Source organism: Aulostomus chinensis, chromosome 16 (assembly GCF_037954235.1).
Source record: "Aulostomus chinensis isolate RoL2024-O1b breed Wild chromosome 16, RoL_Achi_v1.0, whole genome shotgun sequence".
Lineage (NCBI taxonomy): Eukaryota > Metazoa > Chordata > Actinopteri > Syngnathiformes > Aulostomidae > Aulostomus > Aulostomus chinensis.
Window position 1 is genome coordinate 4,716,979 of NC_141335.1, and position 17,981 is coordinate 4,734,959.

Genomic DNA, 17,981 nt, shown 5'->3' on the forward strand with positions numbered 1-17,981 from the left:
TCCTTGTCACTGTCAGTCTATGTTGAGCCGCAGAAACAAGCCCATCCCCTCTCAGACAGTTCCACAACTGTGGCGTCTTAAGTAGTGAGGTAGTGATCCACAATATCAATATTGACAACTACATACTGATTTTCTTACATTTTTGCCGTTAAAAATGGGTGAACGGCCCTCCATAGCACAGATCTTTCTCTCATGTCTGCGTCTGTGCACCCACAACACAAGCACACTAAACAGTCCCCGTGAGTGGGAAAAACCCTGGAGGTGAGGGAGGAGGTGCCCCCCAGTCAAGATTAATTTAATAGCATTTTACATAACAGCGATGGTCCAACAAGCCGTGAGTGGCAAGACGGTTTCTAAGGTGCATGTTAACACGCAGGTATGGATTCTGAGGGTACAAGCAGACGAATGTAACTCAACTCGAGACCTAGTGGTGAGCTTGGTGTGGTACTGTCACTCCAGGAAGCCCCCCAGGGTGCCTACTCATTGAGATGTATTCCAGGTACATCTGACTAGGCGGGTGCCTCTGAACATACTGGAGGGTTGATGTTGCACCAGGGCTGAAAAGGTTCTGTATTCCCCACCGAGAGGTCACGAGTTCGGCGTTAGAGCTTCCTGCCTGCCCTACATAGGTGGCTGGCGATCTTACCAGGACCTGTTGAAGCACCAGGTTTTGGGGGTTTTGATGCATTCCCACACAGAATCAACACACCTAAGCTTCAACTTCTGATGTTGCCTTATTTACTAGCAGGGACACTGGGGATGCACCGATACAGAAATTGCTGGCTTATACTGATGTTAAAAGTGACAAATAGGCCAATAACAGTCACCGATACTCAATACTTTTGAACTTGAAATGTCACTCAACACACAGCAAGTTGCTTACAGTGTCGTACTTCTGCACAACCAACACTTTTTTTTTCTTACTTCATTGCGGCGCTTGTGCTGGTCACTTGCACGTGACCAGAGTCATGGCCGCTGGTAGGCAGTGCAGGGCAGCTCATGTATCCAGCACAAAAATAATGAGATGCAACAGATGGACGTCAGCTGTCCTGCAGTGGTGAGCACCACCTGATTTGCCAGTCGGCCATTGTCAGTCAGTACCGCGCACATCAGCCGATGCAGAGGTTGAGCCGATATGTCGGTGCATCCCTAATGAGCATCCATATTTCAAATGCGACACAACAAATGCCAACCTGGGTGCATTTGAAATTTATCCCCTGTGAATTTGTAATAAATCTAAATGTAGCCATGTGTTGGTGCAGCTTTAGATGTTAAAGTCTATGTACTGAAGGATCCACAAGTGATTTCTCATGACTTGAAGCAGCCGACAGGAAGGTTGCCAGTGGACCATGGATGGCACAGGGCTCATGCACAATCACAGTGTGTTGTTGAAGTCCTCCACTCCCTCCCTCCCGTCCTCACTCACCCACCCTTTCTGTCCTTCCTTTGCACTTGCACCCTTTCCTGTAGCTGCCTTTTCTGTAGTTCAGTTTCCCTTCAGGGGAAAACCTCCAGCTGAAAACCTTTAGAATCAAATCCTTACCTTCTTTTTCCCCCCTCCTGTCCCTTCATGCATTTATTCATCAGTCTGAAACATTATCTCCAGCCAGGGTCACGGTGACATGCATCCCTCTGTCCTTCAGTTTACACCCTCTCAGCCAAAGTAATGTAATAAAACATGACCTCTCTCTCTTTGTTGCTGACCAGTGTGGTTCTGAGCTCCACAACATCCATCCAGTACAGTTCTGCATGCAGGAGTTTGTTTTTTTAATCATCATACAAATAATTTCTGTTCTAATATTGTAACACATAATTGATAGCAGGATTTCTGTCACAGATGAGATTTTTATTTTGTAGCAACAACCATTCTCCTCATTCCAAAGAGTCTATTGAAAACACAAATGGTGCGAGGAGTCATTCGCTGGGCGTAGATTCAGCAGCTGCAGACTCTGTGTCCACATGGCCCTTTTTTTTTCCTGACAGAAAACCGGTGGCAGGGCGCTGAGATGAAGTGCTTCTACCGCACCGGGAAAATGTGTATAGTTGTTGTGTTTCTATGGCGATGATAGGACGACAAATTGTACGATAGACCAGCATGGCCTCTTTGCATTTTATAATTTCTCTCTTTTATCCCTACCACTTTTCTGACGTTATTGCTTTACTACATCGAGAGTATCAACCAACTCGTGATCGACGTTATATTTTACATAAATAAGCCAGAAATGGCGACTTCACGGCTGCACAACAAGGAGGTCGTGTGTTTCTGTCACGATCTGTGGGTGACATTCATTGTTTGTCCGCCACAAAAACGGGCTTTTCTGTCTTAATCATGATCGTTTCTATCAGACGCCTGTCTGATGTATCAAAAGACAAATGTGGCTGCACTGCTCTTTCTCGAGGCGGTCACATACACCCTCTTTGGAAACGATTGAGAAAAAGATGGTGGCTGAAAGAACAACATGCTATGTGGACACACAGCCTGGACCTCTTCTGTAATGCTAAACAAACACACCTATAGCAGCGGGGGGGGGGGGGTGTCTTAATTTAATAGAAGTATACAAAGGCCTTTAATTGTCTCATGTTCACTGAAAGAGGCTTCACAAAGTCATCTTTTATCTTATTGCACATTTTTAAGACATAGCTGTCTCCTTTTCAGTTTATAATGCATCTTGTCCTCAGTTTTGCTGATTAAACACCCCATCAGCGCCAGGTTGTTCCTGGATTCATCTCCACCACTCTCCTCCATTCACACATACCCTCTTTTGATTAATATTCCAATATCTCTCCTCTCTCGGTCTTGCTGATCCACTGAGCCCGGAGTTCATTTTGGCCTTAATCCATTTTTCACACATCATCCTCTCTCTTGCATCTGTGTTCCCTGTTCCCTCCATCGTCCAGGTTAATGTATTAACTGAGGTCTCTCTCGCTCTGTCTTGCTGACCAGTGTGATTCTGAGCCCTATCTGGACTGTGTTGAGGAGCTCTACTATACCGCGAGATCTAATCTGGTAGTACTCTCTCTCTCGTCTCTCTCTCTCTCTTTCTATCTCTCTCTCTAACCACCAACATTGGCCTTTTTCGTTCCAATCTGTGGTTTTTGCTAACCTCACACCCTTCCTCTTTCTCTTTACGCCTTTCATTCTTTATCTCCTCTCTGGAAGGACACATTCTTATCCTTCTTTTGGCTCTTTTGCTTTCTGAGGCACCACTCTCTTATTTTATTTATTTGTTTTTTTTTTTATTTTCACCACTAGTTGTCCACCATTTTTGTTTATATTTGCAGTTTTTGTTTCATCTTTTTCGGTCCATCCATCTGTCACCACACATTTTGTTCTTCTTTTTCCAGCCTTGGCTTTTGCCTCACTAACTGTTGTTGTTGTTGTTGTTGTTGTTGTTATTGTCATGGTGATAAGGGTCCGTAGTGATGTTTTTGTTGTGTGTCCAGACGCACATGCAGAAAACACAACAATCACACGTAATACACAACCATCCTAATCAAACTGTAAATGTTTTTTTTTTGTGTGTGTCAATTTTGAGATAATTGTGGGACGGAGGTGACACGGGGGCAGGGCCTCACCCACCCACTCCCAGCGCAGATACATGGACATGTAGAACCACGAAAGCAGAAATCAGACACACTCAACCTGTCAGCGGTCGCTCTATTGTACCTGACATCCGTTAGATGTGTATTTCCTCCGACAGAACGTGTCCCACTTCTGTACACTACTGCTTATATGCGTTCTAACCTCTTGTACTGTAGATCATCAGAGCACTTAAAATGCTTGTGCTTATTTGCAGTATGTTTGTTATGCGTGTTTCCCTTCCTGCACGCTTGTTGCATTACGTCATTATCTTTAAACCTATTTTTGTTTTTTGTTTTTCCCCTGACACAATGCTGTATACACGTTGTGGCTTTACTTTGTGGTTTGATTCAGTTCAGACAAGGAAACGATCGAAACTCCAGTTGATCACCAGTGCCGCTCAACATCCACCTTAATCAGTTTGATGGTGTTGCAGGAATGTAAAACTATGAGAGGAATGTATAATCCAGCGGACTTTAGAAACCTCCTGAGCCCCCCCACCCCCACCCACTGACGTCATGTAAATGAGTCCTTATTAAAATACAACACCTGAAATAAATATGTGGGGTCACAGAACAGATAAATGAAAAGATGCAAGCCAAAATCATACATGTCTCTTTAACAACACTGTAAAATTTGGAATGCGAGTTCAGGCTGTGTTCAGACCTGGTGTCTATATGCGTCCTGAGTGATCCGATCGCAAGGAGACAGCTCCCAGTGCAGGTGTGAATGTGTCGACGGCGCATTGATGTTCACACATGATGGCTCCGACCACATTCCAAGGTCGTATCATTTAAAGAAGCTGCTCATTGATTATATCGTTTATGTTGCCGTACTCAAGTTCCCTCAAGCTGCAAGGTTTATGAAGAGAGGAGCATCGCCCCCATCCTGACACAAAAGTGGGGCGGGTGGGGGGAGGGGGTGACTTCAGAATGCCTCCAAACCAAGAGTACAAATGTAATCGGGCTCTTTTAGCTGCTTGTCAGACCTCCTGGACAAATTGGTTGATCTGGAATATGGCACACTTTGCAGTTTCCTTTTATTTCAGGCAGCCTGCTACTGGTTTCGAATAATGGAAATACCGACATGTTTGTTTGTATATAGAGTGGTGAAGTAAGATCCAATCACAAGGGATCACCCAAGACGCATGGAAAGGCGCATGTAGAGACGCTGTCTGGGGTCTGAATGCCAGGTGTCCCCACAGAGGCTATGAACCGGGGGTCGTGAGTAGATCTGGCTCAGGGGAAATGAAGCCTCCGTCCCAAAAAGGGACACCAAGAGTATCTATGATGGTCTACCTCTTCTGTCGTCACTTATTCTAGTGACAGCAACATCAGACTCCAATAATTCCTGCACACTCTGCTAATTTTGTTTTAATATCTTGCTCCTCATTGCAGTTTAAATTCTATTTTTATTGCTCAGAAACATTCTCTCTAGGTTTGCTGTTGTGGCTAACCTTGTGATGACCACACCTTAAGGCCACAGTGTGAACTCAGCAAGAGACAAATCTGAATTGCTCACTTTTATGTCTGTGCTTAAACTGATTGTGAAATTGGGGTTTTAATGTTTCTTTCAGGCAGCTATAACCGTCACCCTGTCGCCATTTGGCAACAGGGTCTCGGTTGTAGTCGCTATCTCTGTGTGGTTTATTGGTGCCACCTTGCCAAGATCTTAAGTCCTGTTTATGGCCCCTAGACAAATCAATTCTTAGCACCATTTTAAACGACCCAGTTATAAAATATAATGTCTCAGTTGTAAAGTCATGTATTTTGTCTTGTAGGACTTGCAGCTGGAGTACGGGAGTGATTCACCTTGTCTGCTGGGTGGAAACAAGTAAGTCTGTCTCACTTTATTTCTGTCCTTGTGTCGTTACCATTTCTGCTTCTTTTTAACACCCAGATGTTGTTAAACGTCTTAATCGAGAGGCAGAGTGTGAGGTAGCGAAAGGTTTTCATGCTGTTGGTTGATTATTTATTCATTACCGCAGCTCGGGGATTCTCTGGAAGCTTTGTATCTATGTGCACTGTCTTCCCTACAAATGTGCTTTACTCACAGAAAAAAAACAGGTTCAGTCCAGGCCAGTAAATTTTAGGGAGAAAAGACCTCATGGGGATGTAGAATTTCAGTCGCAGCAGATAAATTCGGCTGTTTTTGTTCGTGAACAGGAGTCTTCTCAAATCTGTGGAGGAGGAGCTACAGCAAAGGTAAGATCCTGATTCACCTTCCTTTCATTCGCTGGCGTTCTAATCACGCCCACACATCAGCCAATCATTATTTAACGCAGGACTAATTGGGCCAATCACGCACAACTAACACGGTCGTCATAACTTCAGACTCTTGTGGCTGTCAGCATTTTGGATTCTGCTGGGTTTTATTTTCCACCTGCGGCTTGCTTCACGCTCTGTCATCAGGAAAAGGCTGTGCTTTATAGGAGCTTCCCGCAGAGCATGGCTTACACACACACACACACACACACACACACACACACACACACACACACACACTTCTGCGTGCGCGCACAAACACACATGCACGTGTGTACAGCCGAAGCTGCATTAGGTATCTTTAGCAGTTCTACTTGCAAATCTGCAAAAAGAAAAAAAAAACCCCAACCTCTTGGTGATGGTCTAAATTCTTCTTGCTTTATGTGTTTTGAGCTGATACTACAACTGTGTTTTGATGAAGGTCTGTGAAAAAAACAAAGAAACTTAACGTCTATGAATATTAGACACAAAGTTTTCTAGTAAAACAAAACAAAAGACGCTTTTTAGCTCCAACAGGTTAAATTTCGTATACTTGGGCTGGGCTAAATGACCTGACGGGTTCATTTAGAAAGCTTTATGTGGTGGAAGTTTGTTCAGGTCGACGTTTTTCACATCAGTTTTCTGATCTGTTATCAGAAATTGAAGTTTTTAAACATTTTGTTTGCTCCCGAGGTGGAGTATCCTCAGCCTGTCTAGAGTCTAAGACCAATAACATCCCGTCTCTACAGTTGAGGTAATAAGGTCACAGCCAGTATTTAATACTGTATGGGAAATGCATCGCACTTCTTCAAGCCAGGACTGCAGCAGCCTGTTGCTGAGGGGTAGACATGAGAGGAGTCTGACACACGCTTAGGTGCTTGGAAGTACGCAGGTGCATATTGGAGCTAGATTTCTGCGGCTGTACTGGTCTGTAAATTACGAGACATCCACCCATTTATTCTCCTTCCTTGTATGGACGGTCTTGTCAGATGTATCCACTGTGTCAGTAGATGAAGGGTTAGTAGGTTAGGTTGTGGACAAAGCTTCACTCAGCTCTCCCTCCCCCTTTCCCTTCTTCCTCCAACCTCCTCCTCCTCCTCCCCCTCTTGTCATCTCCAATCACCTTTGCTTGCTCCCTTCCTCCCTTGATCTCTCCTTCCTATCCTCTCCCTCCTCCAATCCAACCCTTCTCCTTTCTTCCCCACCCCCCTCCTATCTTCAACTCCTCTCCCAGGGGCCATGTGGCACACTTAGGGGATGATGAGGATGAGGATGATGATGGTGCAGATGATGATGAAACTCACACTCAGTAAGTTCTCTCCAAGTCTTAGAACGGGAAGCCTCGGCCTCCTTGACTCTTTAATCCACACTTTCATCCGCCGTCCCTCCCTCATCTCGGGGGGGGGGGGGGGGGGGATGATGCAGAGGGCAAAGAGGAAGGCTTCCTTCTCTGCGACAGTTTCATCCACGCATTGCTATGCAGCGCACCCCCCACCATCACGCCACATACGCCACCTGTGTTTGTGTTTACAGCTTGTGTGTTTTCTTTTTACTACTGTCTTGTGTGAAGTGTACTAGGTACTAACAGTAACCCTAACCCCACAAACCCCCACAAACTCACCTGGAAGCTGTCACCATGGAACTTGTTTGTCCATTTTATTACAGCACAGAATCCAGGAGAAACGTTGAGTCATGTCAGCCACGGGCAGTAAAGCAGCCACAGGGCAAAAAAAAAAACAGCATTAAAACATTAAATCTAAAGCCGCATGATATGAAGTTTCAGTCCGCTCACTTCCCCTGTAGGTAAAACAGGAGGTAGAATTTAGTCGTGCTTCCAGAAGTGATCCTCATCACACAGCAATATTTCCTTATTTGCTGTGTGATGACCTGTTTTGTTTTTTTTCTCCACCTGCATCGCCATCTGTGTTCCTCCTTGCTGTGTGTGTGTGTGCGTGTGCGCGTACGCTCATGCTGTCTGTTCCCGCCTCTATAAAACCATAAATTGGCGTCCAACCTCGTCCCTCATGGTGTAAAAGCAGCTGACATTAGAAAGGCTCACATTTTAGACTTTCTGTTGATGGTAACAACCAAAGTGGTTGCAACAGCAGTATAAACTCTGGATGCATGATATCCGGCCAAGAACTGATATTTCCAGATGGCGATATTATGCGTACAAAAACAAGCTCGTGCGATGTTTCCGTATTGGATATATTGAACAACACAAAAACATTGTCATTTTGGACATTCATGTCATTTTCTTTCTTTCCTAAACATAAATCTGATATTGACCTCATTGTTTCCCCATGATAAATATCAGATAATAAGCAATGAGAAAACTGCAGCCATTAAATATCAGCTGTCAGACTGTTAGCCATGTATTGAAGAAGAATGACCAATATATTCCGATACCGATGATATGATGACGATATTGTGCATTGAGAGAATAAACCTATATCCAGACAACCAGGAAGCCAGCTGTTCAGGGTGCAGGCTACGCCGGAGACTCCCCAGCTCCTTTTGATTTGCTGCATGTAATTTCCCAACTTTCTTTCCCCTCATTTCCTGTCACCTCTTCGCCTCAAATGTGAAAATACGCCCTAAAAATCATTTTAGAATCAATCTAAAGTCTTAAATGAAATGCCACCATGTTAAAGCCTCTTTCCATTAACACAAATAAGATAGGGAAGTGTTCCGGCCAAAATCATTTGCGATGCTCGGAAATGAAACCGTGACACTGCTGGTGAATTCACACACACAAAATCATTTTCTTGAGCTCGGACCTTCAACTTCAAAAAACCTCCCCAACAGAGGCCTGAAACCTTGTTTCTTAGACTGTAATACAGTTAGATAGCAGAGAGCGTTGTAATGAATACAAATCTTCACTCACACAAAAAACGAAGCTCCCTGTCCTTTTTCCCGTTGATAAATCAAGATTTTTCAAGCGTGGGATCAATGTTGTTCTTCAGCTTGATGCGGACGATCAGCAGTAGATGTACAGCGTTACCTGTAAACATGGATCAGGGGCCAAGTTGCTTCACGCAACATCCCTGGTTTGTGTGCAGCTGCCTGTGCATTCATCTCTCTCCGTAGTTACTGGGCCATCTGGCCTTGTCTCTGCTGTCCGTACCGTATCAGTTTTACGCGAAGGGTCTTCGAGTAAAGTCGTAATTTTCTTGCTGCCACATCTCTGGATCACCATTGAATCATCGACTCATTTTCACAAGAATTTGTGTCCATTTTCCAGCGTCTGTCCACTTTGAGTTCAGTGTTTTTATTGATTCTTTGTCTTTAACCAGTAGTTCAGTAATTCTTTAAAATCTCTTTATGAGCAAAACGGGAGAATAAAGTGCTGATCTGAAGTCTCAAGTGTGATCATCAGTGAGGTAGAGATGCTTTAAAGCCCCAAAATGTGACTATAACTAGGGTATATAATACTTAGTTTAATGAATACACTCGATGAAATATTCTGTTTTAAAAGTATAGATGCATCTAAAGTTAAAATTCTATTGAAATCTGATCACTGGAGTAAGGTTTTCTGACTCTGGTTGTGATTCTGTTCCTCAGTTTTTCCAGTTTCAGCACTATAATTCTCAAAGATTTGCTCCATCTTTATTTTCCTTGGTGAACACCAGTGTGGCACTTTGTATGTAGTGAATCACCTTTAAACACAGCTATTTCATGCATGTGCGTGTGTGTGTGAGTTAGCGTCAGGCTGTGGCTATACTTGTCATTTCAAAGTTTCTTCAAAGTAAAATCGGATGACCTCATTAAATACTGCATGTGGTCAGGATTAGAGATGCACAGCATTGGAGGTTGATTAGATGTTATCTATATAAAAACAAGTTAATGTGATAATCGCTTTTTTAAATACTGAAAAACCCATCTAAACATGGTGAATTTGATTTTGAAAACATTCGGAAAAGCCCATCAATCATAAGGGTATTGCTGTTTGCTCGTCATTGGCGATGGGCGAAATTATGAAATCATTCTAAAAGCAAGCGCTATCTGCCGGTAGCGATGACGTGCAGGTGTTGTCGCGCATCCCTCGTCTGGGCGCTGGAATGTTTCCACACATCTGCTGAACTCTACATGATGTAGTTTGCTTATGTTGCACTTTTCCACTCAAGGACAGCAGGACTTTACTCTCCGGTGGGCGTTTCTAGTGTATCGTGTTGAGTTTCTTACGATCAAATATTGCTTTAAAATGGCAAGTCAGACCATAGCCACAGTGGTGACGTGTTCCAGACTGGTAGACTCTTCTCAGTGTTGACCGTGTTTAACAGGAAGGTTTTACTGTTTGTCCACGAGTATCTGTCCAACCAAGTCTCAAATCCTCTCTGTTTTATTCTTGTCGTAGTAAAATGAGCACTATCATGAGGCCAAAGGTCCCGCCCCCCCTCCCGCCAAAGGTAGGAACAGCTAGTGGCGTCGAGTGGCCACAATTAATCTGACTCAATCACTTAATTACGTGGTTCTGTTCTGTTGAATTAGCTGAAAATGTGACGTGCGTAGTGCCACACACCAGCAGCATTGTTGAAAGTTTCGATACCAAATGTTCCCAGTTTGGAATTTTAATGGATTTTAACTCCAGAATGTGAGAAATGTGACTCTTTGTCTGTATTCCCATCCAGCCCAAGTCCATCTGCACGTCTCAACAGCAGCAACAGAAACACGACGAATCCCACAGTGAGGATGACGGCGGAGGGACCATCAAACGCTGTCCTGTCCCACAGACATCTAGTCCAGCCAAGCCAGCCTCCAACGTCCCCCCGCGACCTCCGCCCCCGAAGCTGCCGCCCCACCGCCGCAGTAGCTTAGGTAACGAGACCGCCAAGTGCACGGACGTCGAAAACTCTGCCCCAGAGGATGATGGGAGCTTTAGGCATTTCTGGGAGTGGCTCCATACGCCTCACACAGAGGAGGAGCTGGAGGAGGCGTGGGAGGTGCTGAAGGAGGTGAAAGAGGAGCAGGAAAAAGAGGAGGAGGAAGAGAGTAAGAGCAGCCGATTGGTAGATTGATAGTGTCCGCAGACCCTGTCGTCCCCCTCAGTTGGTTGTGTGGTCTCCTAATAGTCAGTCCTTGTAGTCTGATTGATTTATCTGTTCCATGAGCCCATTAATAATAGTGCTTTTTAATTTTTTGTTTGTAATTCCTTCTGTCCATCAGCTCCTGCTTAGTCCAATTTTATTTTAAGGTCATTTAGTTGTAGGCTGATTGGTGCTGGAGTCCAGTCTCTCATCACCTGGTTGGTGATGAAAGCTGGCTCCATGACATCACCTGCCGCCAGATCAGCCAATTCAATTACAATAGCCAACCAGTAGAGGGCAATTGCTTCGCATTGTACTAACACAAGTATGGAATACTTGAACCAATCCTGCAACACTACTACTACTACTCCATTGGTTTTCAGCTGAAAAAGTGGTTAGGAGTTTAGTTACTGTCAGACAGCGGTGTAGATTCTTAGATGCAGTGTTTATGAGAATTGAAACGCAAAGAAGTGGTCACCCATGATGATGGGTTTCATTTTGGTCACCAGGAGTCGAAGGAGAAAGTGTTTGAGTTGAATCACATTGATCTTAAAACAGCTTGTATTATTCACTTGTAATGTTACATTCAATTTGACTGATTTGGACTCTAGTCTGTGACGAAAAAAGGGATCAAAATCAGCCTCGCAGTACCACTTTGCATTATGTAGCCATGCTCGTAGCAGCATGTAGCTTCCAGCAGAGATGAGGAATGTTTCAAGCTCACCTCTTACTGTCCTTCCCACATTTGTCTTCAGCTGTAACCCGATTTCCATGATGCTACTCAAGACAGTCACAGTTCCTGGAGCTCCTACAGCCTAAGAAGTAGTTTTACCAAAGTCATGCAAACTGACTGTGATGTGTAAAACCAATTGAATTCCCCTTTGAGTGGATTGGAAGCTAACGCTTAGAAACGCACACACACACACACACACACACACGGTGTAACAATTCTTCCAGCCCTCCGAGGGAAAGCTGCTGTTTTGTGTGAGAATGTTGGTCTCAGATATAACAGGAAGTGTTTTTTCACAAGTAGCGACAGCGGTTGACTTAATCTTTGACTGCTACATTAACCGAGTCAAAGACAGAGAAGAACGCACTGTTTAGAGGAGCATTAGGAAGCCTTGACTAAAACTTATCGAATCTAGCAGGTTGTGTGTCGTGCATTCACATCCTCCTTCGCTCATATCTGATCCTTTGAATTTCTCTTGCTCACCTGCTCCCCTCTTCCTTCCTTCCCTCCCTCCCTCCCTCCTTCCCTCCCTGCTCCTGGTAGTCTGGTACTGCTTGTGTTAAACTGTCCTGTGTGTTTTCAGTCCTGCGAGTTAAACTGTACACGTCAAACCCACAGCGTGAACAGGAAAGTCTCCGTGTGTGTGTGTGTGTGTGTAAAGTGTGTGTTCATTTTTGGTCAGCGTTCATTTGCTCTCTGACACACCCCTCTGTCTCTCTCTCACACACACACACACACACACACACACACACACACACACACACACACACACACACGCATGCACCCTCACACACCCTCAAACACCATACCTTGGTGTCTGTCAGTTGAATGCAACACCTGTCTGTTGTTGTAGGTAATGGGCTCAACTCTTCACACAATGGAGAGAGGGACAGTCCAGCAGATAGACAGTCCACCATGCCACCTAGTGTCCCCATACGGAAAGACAAGAAGGATACTCCGGTACGTAGACAGCTGAGACCGGGAGGTCCTTGTAGGTCCATGAGGACATGTTCGCTGGATTTGCTTTGATTAATGAAATAGTTGATAATGTGGAAAAGTCAGTGATGTGGTCAGTTGGGTTTTGTGGGGCGCTTCACCCTCTGGGTATGTTTCCAATTCCAAATCTAAATTTGTGGCGTTTCGCACCACTGGCTAAAAAGAACAATCTGTTGGCTAAAGTGAAAAAAGAATCCGAGTTCATGATGTCAGCATTCTTTTATTGGGATATTTGCAATGACTCAAGTCTTAATTGTCTTAATATTTGATTTGCATTCATAAGTGAATGCTACCTGTGTGTTGTTGTTTTTCTTAGATGCCGCTTAGCAACGGTCTCCCACCGACACCCAAAGTCCACGTAAGTAACTCCCACACTCTGCACTCAGTAAAGTCTTATTTTATTGAGTTAAATTATGTGTAGCTGCCGTTTGATTGATTATGAAAAGAAATTTTGACCTTGAGAAGGCAGCAGTTTCACATCATAAGACTGGGATATTTGGCTGATTTACTGCACTTACATATTAAGCCGTGTGAATAGTTCTCCACCGAATAAAATTCATGCAGCGCCGACGAGGCCTGCGATCCCCAGAAAGCACACCTTGATATCGGGAAAGTTCATCCTTTGGATCAGGTTTCTTCACCTCCTCCTCTACAGATGGGTGCGTGTTTCTCCAAGGTCTTCAATGGCTGCCCTCTGAAGATCCACTGCGCCACCTCCTGGATCAACCCTGACACTAGAGGTAACGATCAAGAGTAGTTACCAGGTCAAACCACTTTTACACCTCCCTGTGACTCTGTCACATGGTTGAATGGTTATATTTGTGTGCGTGTGTTTTCAGACCAGTATTTGATATTCGGAGCTGAAGAAGGAATTTACACACTAAACCTTAATGAGCTGCACGAGACCACAATGGAACAGGTGAGGCTGCTTTAATAACTATTTCATCCTTTTAAAAAGACGGTCATCTTCTTCTTTATAGTTTGCTTTATCCTAAAATACCTTATGGTGATCTAGATACATTGGTTGGTTTATTCTTTTTCTGTTTTTTTAAATAGCAACTTTGACAAATTATTGGCACTACTTGTATTGTGCCTGACTCGTGCCATCATTCTTCTCCCTCACCTGTCCGCAGCTCTTCCCCCGGCGGTGCACCTGGCTATACGTCATGAACAATTGTCTTCTCTCAGTTTCTGGTGAGCTATTAGCATTAGCTGTCAGCTACGCAGCGATAGAATATAAAACTGTTGTTTCCTGTCGGTCTCATTTGTCCTTGGCCATTGCTCCTTTTTTGGGTAGTTTAATCAAATCATTGTCGTCTCCTCTTTTGCAGGAAAAGCGTCCCAGCTGTACTCTCACAGTCTGAGCGGTCTGTTCGAACAGGCCAGACAGTTACAGAAGTTACCAGTAGCCATTCCCACGCACAAACTGCCTGATAAGATGATTCCCAGGTAAACAGCAACTCACCCTTCTCTCATGCATCAGAACACTCTGTTTACTGGCCTGTGTTGGATTATTTGTGGTGCATCATGTGGACTGAAAACAGGTTTCTCTATTTGACTGGCTCAGATTTTCTTTTCTTCTATTTTCAATTTTTTTTGTCGGTTTACAGGAAGTTTGCTGTGTCCAATAAAATTCCAGACACTAAAGGGTGCCAAAAGTGTTGCGTCGGTGAGTTTTTTGGGAGAATGTGTGACTTGTGACTAATCCTGGGTTTTCAACAAATTGTGATGACTTGTTTGTTTCGATCGGCTAAATGACGAGAGAAAACGGTTGATATGATTGTTTTGAAATCCATTTTGGAAACATGGATATTCGTGCCAGTTTTTAGCACATCCTTAGTAAATGATAACAAAATGTGTTGCAACATCGTCAAGCCACAACATGCACGTGAAACAAAAGCCGAACACGTTTCCGTGAATGTTGAAGTGGAGCAAGTGTTCAGGTGCTAGCTTAACTCAACGTGACTGTGACTGCCGTTGTCTCTGTGCAGTGCGGAACCCGTACACAGGCCATAAGTACCTCTGTGGAGCCTTCCAGTCCAGCGTCATGCTGCTGGAGTGGGTGGAATCAATGCAGAAGTTCATGCTCATCAAGGTCGGTGTTATTTATTTGTTGTCGTCGTCCTCATTCTGCCTCCTGACCTTCTGTTGTAGCTTGTGTTCTTGGCACAGTGAGGGTCCCCTTAGTTATTGGCGTGCTGAATAAACCTGCTCCGTCTCTGAGGACAGGTTTTGCATGCAAAGCAGGTTTGATTGACGTATTTGGAACCAATTATTTGAAGGGGGAAAAAAAACATTTGTAGACTTGGCAGATCATGATCATGGTTCATGGCCAGAAGTTTCTATTCGAGGTACTCTGAACAAATTGTACCTGTAAATGTTTTTATCCCTTCAGAATGTCAAAATATTGGACTTGGATGGATCATGTTTGAACATTTTTTAGTCTCAAGCAGAACAAACGATGAACAATATCCTTCAGTCATGTCTGTAGAAGATCCCGCTGGTCCTGAATCCTCTAACAATAAAGGACCCCCCCCCCCCCCCCCCAATCTCTCCATCTCAACAGAACATTGACTTCCCTTTGCCGTGTCCACTGGAGGTGTTTGAGATGTTGGTGGTCCCGGAGCAGACCTACCCTTTAATCTGTGTTGCAGTCAGTAAAGGAACCGAACTCAACCAGGTGGTCAGGTTTGGCACCGTCAACCCCAACTCTACCTCTTCCTGGTTCACAGAAGCAGGTGAGAACTCAAAGACCAGTTCAGCTAGTGAACGTCCTCTCGGGACGGAGAGTGTGGATGTAGGAGTGATGTGGTCTACTTTCTCTCCGCAGACACACCTCAGACGTGTGTGATCCATGTCACTCAGCTAGAGAGAGACACTATTCTAGTCTGCCTCGACCGTGAGCAACACACACTTTTAAAACACACTTACAGATCAGCGAGCGTGAGCCGGAGTTCGGAGCAACAGCTTTACGGCCTCCTTTTCTCTCTCTCTCTCAGGGTGTATAAAGATCGTGAACCTCCAGGGCAGATTGAAATCCAGCAGGAAGTTGTCAGCTGAGCTCACCTTCAACTTCCAGATCGAATCCATAGGTAAACAAGTGCCATGAGTGTTTGATGCCTTCAGTCAGTGAAACAAAACCTTGTGAAAGAGAGAAAGTACAGCTGAGAGTCAGGCGAGACCACAGGGTCTTCAGCTGACAGAATCAGGCATATTCTTTCCTGTAACGTATGTGTATTTTTAATTCTTATTGACTCCAGTTACTGTTTATCTCCTGTTCTTTGCAGTTTGCCTCCAAGACAGTGTGCTGGCCTTCTGGAGACATGGCATGCAGGGACGGAGTTTCAAGACCAACGAGGTGAGACCGATTGTGTGACAGTGCTTCAGTTTGTCTTTGGGCCTCGTTCTCAAAACGTTGGGAAGCACAGGAGCCTCTTTAACTTTGTTATCCCTCAATTTAGTCTTACAGGCAGGAAGCAAAGCCTGATGACTATATCTAACTCTTTGCTCCTGACATCTGCTGTTTACCTCTTGTAACTTGATCATCACTCAGGCTAGCAGACTGTAATATAAGGCATTAATGTCATATTAGAGTCCTTTGGTGTGTCAGCACTAATTTTGCATTGGAATATTTCCTGAACGAGGCTGTGACTAATGGGATCATGTGACTGTTACATACTTTAGAATATTATTTCCACGGTGGAAGAGCAGCTGTTGCACTGCTAATATCTCCCGAGTATCCAGGTAACTGAATAAAAACTCCTGCTCATTCATCAGATCACCCAGGAGATCTCTGACAGTACACGCATCTTCAGACTACTGGGATCAGACAGGTGAGACCCCACGCACTCTCTCATTTCTCTTCACATCATATGACACACACACACACACATTTAAGTGTTAACATCCTCTCTGGTGTCTTCTCACCGAAGACACGCTGACTGTAGCGATCCAGAGGACAGAGGCCTCTCTCTGCCCAGGTACACACACTTCTAGCTGGCTACGGCCGGCTCTGCTTCTCTCTGTCGGGGCTCTGGAGGTCTGCTTGATGGCAGCTGTTCACAGATCAGGAGCTTTTAGTGTTTCAGGGGGAGAGTATCTGAGGGAAGAGATCAGTATGGGGAGACGGCATCGACACCAGCATGATCTAAGTAAATAACCTGATTCATCCAAAACATCTTTTTTGATTGATAGTGGGACGTAACTAACATCTAATTATTTTGGGGCTGTTGGGACAAATTCTGCAAAAATCTCCTTTGCGAGAGCCGCACAGGTCTGACTGGGTCATTTTGGTGTCTGCTGTCCCCTGTTGTTTTATGGTGTGTGATATTCGGAGCCTTCAGTGTGTGTTAACAGGAGATAATCACTCGTTTCCTCTCTAACTAAACAGTGAGCAGTATGAAGAGAATACCCTGTGAACAGCTTAGCCCCGCCCCCAATAACATCATCACCTTTATATCATTTGACCAAATCCTGCGCAGGTTGCTGGTGAATTTTCATCTCCCTCACTAAATCCTTGTCTTTACTGTAGACCTGTGCCCACATGGTGTTACTTTTTTTAAGTTTTCCAAACGAGGAATGAGTCTATGACTGCGTGTGGCTCCGGCGTCATCGCCGTCTCTCCTCGGCAGGAAGCTGACCGTGGTTGTTTGTGCGTGATCTGGAAATGACCAGACATGGGCAGGAGTAGTTGGTTCTGTTAACCAGGGTTGGTCCCACCGTGGCTCTCGGGCGAGGTGACGATATTCACCGTTCTGTTGCCTCCTTGTGTGTCAGACTCGGCAGTGTCGTCACAGATATTAAGCTCATTCCTCGAAATCATGAGGGTGAGCATCCTCTCGTCGGTACCGCCCATCGGCCATTGAGTGGGGGAGGGGGGGGATGATTGAAAAACCACAAGTTATTTATAATTTACTTAATTTATGGCCAGAAGATACCACTTCGAAAATATATGATAATTAAATGAACAAGCCGTGTCCTTCCATCAAAATCAAAAAAATTCTCTGCCTACAAAAAAACCCCAACTTCTCGATGGCCTCTCCAAGGCTCTGTAGATGCTTGTGGTGAACAAACTATGCCAAACAAGTAGTGAAAATAAGGTATGAATCATAGAATAAAGACTTTTAAGAAATGGAATCAGTGAACATTTCGTGGTAGACCAACAACCATGCCCAGTGTTGTTGTTTTTCTGGGTCTGGGGAGCTGCTCCGCCCAGCATCCCCCGGCGCCGCCACCACTTTCTGCCATTAAACAACTCCATGTGGACACAGGCTCTCGGTCTTCCAGTCACGTTTCTATATGACAGAAGAACTAATAAAATTCTGGCTTGTGCTTTTGTTCGGGATGTAAAGGTGAAGAGTAAAGACTGATGAATCTGCTCTTTAACTCATCTTGATGTCTTTGGC

The 17,981-nt window shown here is 44.6% G+C and overlaps 1 protein-coding gene across 8 annotated transcripts in view; it reads left to right on the plus strand.

Moving 5' to 3' along the window:
- The window catches only part of map4k3b (mitogen-activated protein kinase kinase kinase kinase 3b), a 40,416-nt gene that overhangs the window by 18,039 nt on the left and 4,396 nt on the right, over positions 1–17,981 (plus strand). The window contains exons 15-34 of one of the 8 annotated variants that reach the window (XM_086181422.1): positions 2,945–3,007; positions 5,361–5,413; positions 5,746–5,784; positions 7,058–7,132; positions 10,181–10,232; positions 10,455–10,815; positions 12,434–12,540; positions 12,893–12,934; positions 13,232–13,316; positions 13,416–13,495; positions 13,710–13,770; positions 13,908–14,025; positions 14,187–14,245; positions 14,568–14,671; positions 15,143–15,314; positions 15,407–15,475; positions 15,576–15,668; positions 15,864–15,934; positions 16,354–16,409; positions 16,509–16,556. In XM_086181422.1, coding sequence (XP_086037548.1) covers positions 2,945–3,007; positions 5,361–5,413; positions 5,746–5,784; positions 7,058–7,132; positions 10,181–10,232; positions 10,455–10,815; positions 12,434–12,540; positions 12,893–12,934; positions 13,232–13,316; positions 13,416–13,495; positions 13,710–13,770; positions 13,908–14,025; positions 14,187–14,245; positions 14,568–14,671; positions 15,143–15,314; positions 15,407–15,475; positions 15,576–15,668; positions 15,864–15,934; positions 16,354–16,409; positions 16,509–16,556 — 1,808 coding nt within the window. The remainder of the gene's footprint in view (positions 1–2,944; positions 3,008–5,360; positions 5,414–5,745; positions 5,785–7,057; positions 7,133–10,180; positions 10,233–10,454; positions 10,816–12,433; positions 12,541–12,892; positions 12,935–13,231; positions 13,317–13,415; positions 13,496–13,709; positions 13,771–13,907; positions 14,026–14,186; positions 14,246–14,567; positions 14,672–15,142; positions 15,315–15,406; positions 15,476–15,575; positions 15,669–15,863; positions 15,935–16,353; positions 16,410–16,508; positions 16,557–17,981) is intronic. The other 7 variants (XM_086181427.1, XM_086181423.1, XM_086181428.1 and 4 more) reach the window with 7 other exon arrangements.